Source organism: Primulina huaijiensis, chromosome 16, assembly GCF_012295235.1.
Source record: "Primulina huaijiensis isolate GDHJ02 chromosome 16, ASM1229523v2, whole genome shotgun sequence".
Taxonomy (NCBI): Eukaryota; Viridiplantae; Streptophyta; class Magnoliopsida; order Lamiales; family Gesneriaceae; genus Primulina; species Primulina huaijiensis.
Window position 1 is genome coordinate 18,539,201 of NC_133321.1, and position 10,348 is coordinate 18,549,548.

General features: G+C 34.1%; 1 protein-coding gene and 1 pseudogene across 2 annotated transcripts; one reads left to right on the plus strand and one right to left on the minus strand.

Annotated features, from left to right (window-relative positions):
* Positions 1 to 305: 305 nt before the first annotated feature.
* On the plus strand, positions 306 to 3,985 carry LOC140960731 (probable RNA methyltransferase At5g51130). 2 transcript variants are annotated; one of them, XM_073418981.1, is made up of 10 exons: positions 312 to 437; positions 564 to 606; positions 714 to 923; positions 1,475 to 1,589; positions 1,700 to 1,747; positions 2,497 to 2,722; positions 2,991 to 3,078; positions 3,188 to 3,253; positions 3,508 to 3,576; positions 3,658 to 3,985. In XM_073418981.1, the coding sequence occupies exons 3-10, from the start codon at positions 735 to 737 to the stop codon at positions 3,745 to 3,747; spliced, it is 891 nt and encodes a 296-aa protein (XP_073275082.1). In that variant the 5' UTR covers positions 312 to 437; positions 564 to 606; positions 714 to 734; the 3' UTR covers positions 3,748 to 3,985. The 2 variants fall into 2 exon arrangements, with proteins under 2 accessions (XP_073275081.1, XP_073275082.1); XM_073418980.1 differs by lacking the exon at positions 564 to 606 and having other exon boundaries at positions 306 to 437.
* Positions 3,986 to 4,794: 809 nt separating this feature from the next.
* Positions 4,795 to 5,885, minus strand: LOC140962174 (aldehyde oxidase GLOX1-like; annotated as a pseudogene).
* Positions 5,886 to 10,348: the final 4,463 nt, after the last annotated feature.

Sequence of the window (10,348 nt, forward strand, 5' to 3'; positions counted from 1 at the left end):
CACTAAATTTGTAAGTTTACTATTGACATAAAAAATAGTTTACCAATTTTAATTCAATGAATGCTGTTATTAGTAATAAGTGTCACACATTGTTAATTTTTAAATTAGAATAATTTTATAAAATATTGAATATAATGATGTAATTAATATTTTAATTATATGTAACAGCTTGAGTGATAATTGGTACTTTTATAATTTATATTATTATTTAAGAAGATAAAATGAGATTAAAATAAGAAATTTATTTTTAATAATGATTAAATCTTAATAATTACTTAAACTCTTAAATTGCCCATTGCAAAACCCTCCTCGGTTTTTTGTTTCTTGGTTGCAAACTCTCTGTCTGTTCCAGCCGTTGTTGATCATCTACGCGAAGCCCGCCTCCGCACCCGCCTCCGCATCTTCGCCGTTACTTTACCGCTGCTCCGCGGCCATTGGTAAGATTCTCTAAATTTTCGGTGTACCCTCGGTTTCTGCTTGGAACCCATTCTTCTAAACTCAATTTAGTTACAAAACTTTTCTGTTTCTACTTGTTATATACAACTCCTCGATTCTGCCGCCAGGCTCTCCACGGTAACGTTTTGTTCGTTGGCTCGAGAGAGCTAGGTAAACCTATATACTATTTTCGCGGAGAAGCCCTAAGAAATTTGGTTCAGCTGGTGCAAGAGGCGATTTAAATGCGATTTGCATTAAAATATGATCTTTATATTCAGGTGGCACACAGTTCGTGAAACATGGTTGGAGAAAACGAAAACAATGGCAGTAACAGACACTCAAAAAGTCGCAAGAGAAGCAGCGACGATAAGCAAAACATGGAGCCCAAAGCGGCTGTAACGTGTTCTACAGCACAGGAATCCTCTAAGAGAAGGAATAAAAAAGAAGTTGCAATCTTTGGAAACTACAGAAACTACTATGGATATAGGGTACCCTCTCGTCTTTTCAACACTTTTCACTTATATCATATATGTTTCCATAATTTCAGTTGTTATGTTGGATTATTACTTGTGAATGAATAAATTTCTTTTCTTATTTAGTTTCATATTTGCTATAATCGATCACCCTTTTAGCTCTTCCTCTTTTTTTTTTTTTAGTGGAAACAAATCGTTAATTTCTGGTGATGGTGGTCTAGGTTGAATTCTGTTATGTAATATACGATTTTGCTTTTATATCAATTTATCTAATGTTTGTTTTGTTTATTGTGTATGTATTGAGGCCTGGGAGTGTGATCTCTTCGGCTTCTCCCTGAGTTTTGTAATCTTACTGTGGTTACTCTGCCCTTTGACTAAATAAAATAACAAAATTTGTTTGACCATCCGAACTCTGCCTTTGAATTGTAGAAGATTTCGGATCAGTAATTGTCATTTGTCACAAATAGTACTGTGGTACTAGGTAAAAATTAAAATGCTAAAATTTTGTCTGATTCTTTATTGCCTGACACTTTATGTTGGATTTGTCATTTCTATGGTGTTATAAGGTTGGTCAGGACTTGGACGAAGATCCTAGATTACAGGTGATGAAGGGTGAATGGTTTGAGGGAAAGGATTGCCTTGACATTGGCTGTAACAGTGGGTTGATCACAATTGCTATTGGTAATCAATTACGCCATAACCTAAAAGTTTTGCGCTGTTTGATTTTATTTACTAATCATTTATCTTTTATGGCCTGTGAAGAGTCCATGATTTCTATCCTTTTTCTTCAGCAAAAGCATTTGGCTGCAGGAGCATTCTTGGAGTTGATATTGATGGAGGTAACTGTTTCAAAATTTTAGTGCAAACCATCTAGTGCTGAAACGTTAATAACATGTGCAAATGTCAAATACACGAGTCTAGGAGCTGTGAAACTTCTGCTCTCTGTTTCAGCAATGAAGTTCTTTATCACGCTCAAATTTAATACCGTGAATTTTCTATGCATCCCTTTCTTTTGCACCAATTATTATTATTTTTATTTATCATAGTTGATAAACTTGGAAAACTGTTATTTTTCTTCCAAAACTTTGGTATTAGTGTTGGATTAACCAGTCCACTTACCAATTCGTACTTTCATTTTTTTTATTTGATTACCATGCTTTTGTATCTATCCAAATAGAGGACAATTGACAAGTTAATAAATATAACTAGTTTGTAGATAATCGAAACAGTTTCCTTTTTATGAGAATGATCCATCAAGCGTGGCAGTTAGTTTATATTATCATATCAGCTTTGTATTTTTTCTGAGAAAAGTGAAGTCGAGGTGTATATGATAGGGTAGCTTTTCTCCTCCCCCACACTTACTGTTCAGAAGTTACAAAATGAAAGTAGTGTTTGTGGTACCCAAGAAATATGTAATTTTGATACCATTTTTCTCTTGGCTGTAGAATTTTTGTTCTAAGCAATTCTTCTCGGCTAATGAAGCTTTCATGTATGATTGTGGATCTACTGTTTTGCGATACCAAGCACAAAATCTTTGTGAATGTTATCTTTAGACTGGAAATGATAAAAATAATTCATTATATTCCAGATCGAGTTCGGGATGCATATTGGACTCTCAGGAAATTCGTGAAGACAAGTACTCATAACACATCAGCTGATGCAGAGTTGGTAAATGGCTTGAAGAACCATGCGAGTGAGTCGCTGACAGAAGCTGCATTGAAAAAAGATCTGTTAAAGATAGTTTCTTTTCAGAAAGGAAATTTTATTCAGAATTGGCGTCCTCCTGCAAGCACTTACTACAGTGCAGTTCTTTGGTAATATTTAGGAGATAGTTCTGGCTACAATGATATGATCTTCTAAATCTTATGATTGTACCGACCTCATATTACTAGTTAAATCCTAAACAAACCGAGATATGGCACATACAACCCCAAAAAAAGGGCATATCTCACATAATTGATTCAAGTTATTCAGAAAAACCTTCTGTTTGAATCATGTGTAATCTTTTTTTTTTCTCCCACTCACATTAAGTTTTACTTACCTCTTTTTTGTGACTAAACAAATTTTTTTGTCCGTCGCTAGTTTAAGTGTGACAAAATGGATACATCTGAACTGGGGTGACGATGGGCTAATTACTTTATTCAGGAGAGTCTGGACGCATCTCCTACCGGTATTTCACGTGCACAGTTATATTTTAGTTGTCTTTACGGTGCTGACACGCTTTTTATTTATATATATTACCTGAAAATTTGTTTGTGAACCCTGCATTCTTGTGGCAGGGTGGTGTTTTCATTTTGGAACCTCAACCGTGGAGCTCTTATTATAAGAATCGTCTCGTGTCTGAGGTATATTCTTTTCCAACTAAATGCATATAAGAAATTTTCTTCTATACTATATCTGAGAAATCAGATCATCCTATCCCGCATGTTATCTCATGGTTACCAATCAATGAACCAAACCATTGAAGAGTTTTATGGAATGGATGTAAAAGATGATTATTTCTCGAGTCAGGGTTTTTCTTCTTAAACAAATGAAGCAAAATCACGTAATGTTTATTTGGCCAAATTTCTCTTGAAACATCCATCTGCTTATTTTGCAGACTGCTGCTGCCAACTATAAAAATATCGAGATACCTCCAGAAGATTTTCAGGATATACTGCTAGACAAGGTAATATTCCGGGCTTATTAACTTTTTTCGAAGTTACATTAGAAAGTTTCTGATTTTGGAAATCTTGTTTGAGAATGGCAGATCGGGTTCCGAAGGGTAGAAAACATAACGTCAGGTTTATCCGGTACCAAATCCGGATTTGACAGACCAATCTTGGCTTTCTGGAAATGAAAAATGAAGGCTTGGAATGAAAGCTTATTACAAAACAGGCATGTGTTATATTTTGGTCACCTACCTTGTCCCAAATGAACTCAAAAGTTGATAGATATACAGGAGGAGACAATGCTCATATACTAAGCTGTTACTTCAAACATCAAGAGCGAAATAGCAAGGTTAATTAATTTAGTTATTTAACTTGATGAAATGAAGAAACATACCAATATGTATCCAATTCGTCCCTTTTGGTTTATACGTCGAATCCATCATCAAGAGAAGATTTATGGCTACAGTTAGAATTCATTGTTCTTGCCATGTGCTATAATTTGGAGGGATGTTTCGTTTTCCTTTTCAAAAACATTCGTGAATAATGCACATTTTACAACTTTGCATTTTTCCAATATATTTCTTAACTCGTGTATTTTAATTGTAAATGTTTAGAATACCTTTTTAGATTTTACAGCAAAATAATGAAATTTATGAATAATATTCAAAGCTTATTTTCAACCCATCTATTTCTAGGCAGATCTTACTCTTAAATAAATAGTCGTAATATTTCATATCACTTTATTCACAACTTGATTTTGTCTCAAAAATACCTATTTATAAACTATCGATGCATATTATTTTTTACATTTAGGTTACATTTTTGTATAATAATAATAATATATAACACTAAAGAAATAATTTTATTCTATATTATGAAATATAATATCATATTTCAAAATTACTCCCAAGTTCGCTGGCGTACAATAACTCTCGTTCAAGAGCTCGATCGAGTTCAAATTGAGTCGACACCGTTATAATTTATAATTAAATTTAAAAACAAATTTTAATTTTTAATTATCATTATTATTATCTCCCCACCAAAATCTTACTATTTGTAAGCAAATAAAATTAAAAGGTTTTGTTGAAAAAAATTCGAAGTAATTTCTAGAAAAAATAATTATCGAGATCTCTCAAAATATGAAAGTTCTTGTAATTTTTGTTTGAAACGAAATATAAAAGTTCTTTGAACAGAACACTTGTAATAAAAAATTTCCCAAAATATATTATCTTGGATCAGCATCTATGAAACTGCAAAGATTTTGCAAAATTTTCCCATACTCTCATCTCCGTTACCTCACTATATTGGGACTCATACGTCAAGCTTTTCTTCAGTGGGTGTGGCTTCCAAAAGCACCATCCTGAAGTGATATCGGCAACACCTGACCATGCCATAGGATGGTTTCTATCAAATATGGAAAATCTCACTTGAGGCCAGTGGGAATGGACTAAATCCTCCAACGGAGCCTGGAATTTCTTAAATATGGCGAGAATTTTGATACTGGTGAGTTACTTTTTGAGTTAAACCATGTAATTTCATAAAGGGTTGCTGAAAGACATTATTTCCGAGGCGAGGGCATGTCTTCTTTCTCCCAGTTAGACCCTTTCTTGTTCAGATTAAGCCTTCCACAGTCTTTAAAAGCGGCAAAGAATTTTCTTGGGCGTGTTATATCGGAATAAAAGAAAGAATCACGAGTGTTTCCTCCACAGACAATCACTTCAACCTCGAGTTTACTCTCATCGTCATTTTCATTGAGGTCGATTGAGAGAAGGGCCGACATACCTGATGGCGGGTAGTTTCTTGTCCCGCCCGGCAAGTCCGGGAGCTCGCGAACTGTTTCTCCCGTATATGGGTTGGGAATGATGGATTTGTAGTTTGCAAAAACGAAGAGGTTTCCATCTGGGAGGAGGTTTACGAAAGGGTAGAGATTGTTTTCTCCCCTTTCGTTTGTTTCGGCTAGGAGAGGGAGACCGAACATTATCGTCGAAGATTCAATCTGGTCAGGGGAGAAGATTTCATAGTTGTGTGAGGCACGGCCACCGATTAGGACGAAGCTGCATTTTCGAGGGCATGTTGGGTTGCATACCATCTGTTGCCAATCAGAGCCGTATGGTTTTCTTTAAAATCGCAGAATTCGCAGGGCTCAAGGATTCGGATGCTTTGGAAACCATCCTGGTTGCCACCAGTGGAGATGAGGGCGCCGGGGACAGGGCTCCAGACGAGCACCATGGATCGGAATTCATCTGAATTATTTATGAAATTGAGTCAAAAGTTCAAAAAATATTATTGTGCGAAGTAGATATCCACATCTTTTCCTTTCTCGACAATTTAAAAATAAAAAATGTGAAGCAAATCTTATAATTTTCCTTTTATATCGTTTTAAATAAAATATTTCGTGCTTATTATATCTTTTTAAATAGAATAATTCGTGCTTAATTTTTTTCAAATGCTTTGATAGAGACGGGCACTATTACATAAATTGCTACATACTCATCCTAAGAGAGAAATATCAATGAAATTAAGAAATATATGAAGTAAGATACCACCGTTGATTTTGATCGCCTTCAAAATTATATGAACCAAAACATCGACCACTTTAACTCAATGTTGCATGCAAGGCCTCCTCCAGTAAAAAAATGTTCAAATCTGGCACACGAGTTTTGCAAAAAATTAAATTTTCACCTTAAAAAACATCAAATTATTCTCATGATCCTGTAGGAAAGCCTAGATTCTCTCGGACATGCAAGCAATATCAAATCTCACACACACACACAAAACAAAGCATATATCAAACCTTTAAGGTTCTAAATTTCAGCCGTCTCCACATGATATTCTATGGCATGCGCAGTGCAATCCTGCTTCGGATCATTCTTTTTCCCCCCAACCCGTGGCTTGCATCTCCTAGGATTAGATTCTATGTCGGACAAACCAAGATATGTTGTATCATATCGTACCAAACAGCCTTGTTAATCAGGTAACAATTGTATATGCATTGCACAAACCCCGGAATCCTCAGCTCCGAATGAATCATCCAAGAACCTAGGAATTCGACATCTAGTTCGCCTTCTTTAGAGGCAGCATTTTCTGGTTCGTCATCTTGGCCTTTTCCAGGTTTCCACACGTTCCCGAAAAATGGTAAGAACGGAAACCGGAGATTCGGAAACAAAGATGGATATTTGTGGTCGTTAGGACCGTCTTCTTCGGGAGGAGGATCGGGATTCTTCGGGACGATTTTAGGTTCGTATTCACCGTCTTGACGATCGTCGTCACCTGTCGTGTTTTGGGAATATGCTGGATATAATATCCTTTGATCCGTACTCGTTTTCTCCGGTGTGAGCAGCTTCTCCTTCGCCGGTGGTGCCACCGCTTCCATAATGGTTAACGGATGAAGTCCGTGCTGTGGTGCAGCCGATGAGGAGAGAAAAAAGAACTAGAGTTTTCAGCAAATTAGCCATTGAAGGAGCTTCAAAGGGTTGCCTCATTTTGCTCTTGTTGCCTTGTATCTTTGGTTGCATGGGATTTTTATGGTGGTAAATGAGAACGAGTGGAGGGGTAAAACGGTAAACTTAGATTTTGGATGACAAGTTTAATAATTAATATTTTTAATTCTATTAACTTTTTATGGAGAATATATTTAGGAAGTCATTATTTTCCAATTAAAAATTCCATGTGGGTCCAATATTGTTTACATTAAAAAAATGTATACATTTAAATTTGAGAACATTTTATTAGAAATTTAAAACGATAATTTAGCTCAGTACTCCATTTCCTTTGCTTACTTTTTAATTAAATTTGTAAATTTAAAATTTTTTGGCCCTTAACAAATATTTACACTTTTTAATTTGTCATGCCAAAAAACAGGGGCAAAATTCACCATAACAATAATTTATTTATATTAGACTCAAACTTAATATATAGTATAAGATCTTTTCAAAAAACAAAAAAATGTGTAATTTATTATTAAAAAGCTGTGTGTAATTTTTTATGGAATTATAAAAACAGTCGCTAAATTATCAGCGGTTTAAATAACCATAGTACATAATTTACCTACGGCGGAAAACCGTGACAAAGTTCAATTTAGCGGCGATTTTTTTTATAAACAGACGGTTTTTTCTATCTTATGTTTATCAACAGTAAGAAACAGTATCTAAAAAATTGATATCGTGACTAATATTGTGAAATCGTGGTGTTATATATAATTATCGTTTTCATGGGCTTTTGAATTAAACAAAAGTTTTGTAATATATTAAAATTAGATTAATTTTTAAATTTCCACGTTTAATATATTAAAATTATTATATAATATAGTGATGAAATATTTTTGAGAAGTGATCAAATTTAAAAATACTGTAAACGTAAAAAGATTTCCCCCAAGGAGAAAAGGGGAAAAACAAGGGTTGGGGAAGCTTATCATGTCGATTCAATGAAACTAATCAAATTTAAGTCAATAAACTTTTCTAAACTTGTTTCATAAAGTTGGTACATCTTAAAAAGGGACGTCTACTAAAATATAAATAAATACACCTTCCAAATCTCAATCATAACACAAAGTAATCATGAATGTTGGAACTAATAAGAAACTTGATTAATGTTTATAGAACAATTTTTTTTAAACGATATCACATATTTATATTCGTAAAATTGGTCGATCTGATCTATATTTGTAGAGAAAAAAATAATTTTTCCATGAGTTGAATCGAATCGGAGATCCGTCTCATAAAATTGATCAGTAAGATGAACTCATGTAATATATTAGGGGTGGACATAGTTTGGTTAAAACTGAAATAACCGACCGAACCGAAAAATTCGGTTTAAATGGTTCGGTTTTATCGGTTTTTCGGCCGGTTACGGTTTCAAAATTAAAGAAAGTCGTTTTTTCGGTTCGGTTTACGGTTTCAATCCCCAGAAAACCAAAATAACCGAACCGGCCATATTATATTTAACTATAGGGCTTTTTGTATAATTGACTAATAAATGGGCATTGGTCATGTGACAAGTCCAATATTGACAATTGAAATTTCAAATTGTTATTGAAGCTCATATTGTTAAATATATCGAGATTTAGATGCAAAATCTATGTGCATTTTGGAGTTGAAAATTGAAATCTAATGACTGTGTATCTTTTTATTGAAGAGCTATCGTTTGAAATTGTATTTCAAATTGTTATTGAAGCTTAGATTGTTAAGTCATAAGTTTATTGTAATCGTATATGTTCTACTCATCTAATATCATTGTTTCTTTTATATTTGATGCATCCATCAAGCATCACGTTATGTATAATTTTATTTCTTAACAAAATATTATAAAACTGTGTATAACCGACCATATAACCGAACCGTATTACAAAAAATCTGACCGAACCGTAATAAAATGGTTTGGTTTTGGACCAGATATATTCAAAATCGAAAAACAGAAAACCGAACTGTTATAGAGAAAACCGGACCGAACCGACCGATGCCCACCCCTATAATATATTTTTTTAATGTTTATAGAATCTCTTGAAGAAAATCGCCGGGAAAAAAAACAAATATAAATAAATTAAGTTGTCATGCTCTCAAGTTCACGAGGTCTTAGGATGAGAGATTTGATTAATCAAACAAATCTCCAAATTTAAAAATTGTATATTAAATCATACGTATTCGAAATTGAAGTTTGCTTTATAGGTATATATAAGAAATTAACAAACATGATAATCAATTTCCAGAAACAGAAAATCGATCGTAATTAGGGAACACGAGATCTTGAAATGGCCCTCCACATGCTGACATGCTTCATATAATGAAACTTATTAGGAAAGTGAATTGAAAATATTTGTTTTAGTGAATCATTTCACAAAACTGACAACTGCAAAAATAGATTAGTAGAAATTTTGTCATTTAACAATCACTACAACAAAAATGGCTTTTCGCAGCGCGCAAATTCGTTTTCCGCAGCGCACATTGCACGCTGCAAAGTTCAAAGCTGTTGAAAGTTTAAGATTATCCGCGGCGTACATGTGCGCGCTGTTAATCTTATTATCCGCGGCGTGCACATGCACGCCGTTAATACTATTATCCGCAGCGTGCAATGTACGCCGTTAATAATTATTGCAAAATCTAATTTTAGCGACGGTTTTAAAATTTCCGTCGCTACTAGCGACGGTTTATAACCGTCGCTAAATTTATAGGCGACAGTTTTTAAACGGTCGCTAAGTTTAGCGACGGTTTTAAAACTGTCGATACATTTAGCGACGGAATTTCATAATCCGTCGCTAATCTTTTCGTTTAAAAAAAAAAAAAAATTTACTTTTATAATTTAATAAAATTTTTAAAAAAACTTACAATCTAATAACAATACTCGTGATTTTTAATAATATTTACAAAGTACACTAAATCGAAACTAAAATCTTAAAATCGAAACAAAGAAGTACACTAAATCGAAACTAAAATCTTAAAATCGAAACAAAGAAGTACACTAAATCGAAACTAAAATCTTAAAATCGTGAGAAAAATTCTGAGTGAGAAAAATTCTGAGTGTTGTGAAGAAATGGGAAGGAAATGCAGATATTTATAGACTATTAGCGACGCTTGTATTTAAACCGTCGCTACTAGCGACGGTTCTATAATAAACCGTCGCCGATGTAAAACCTTGCGACGGGTATAAGAAAACCGTCGCTACATATAGCGACGATTAATGCTTAATTGTCGCTAAATTTCGCGACGGTTATTTTAAACCGTTGCTAGTTTTAAATCGGCGACAGTGTATTTAAAACCGTCACCAATAGCGACGGTATAAAAACAACCGTCGCTA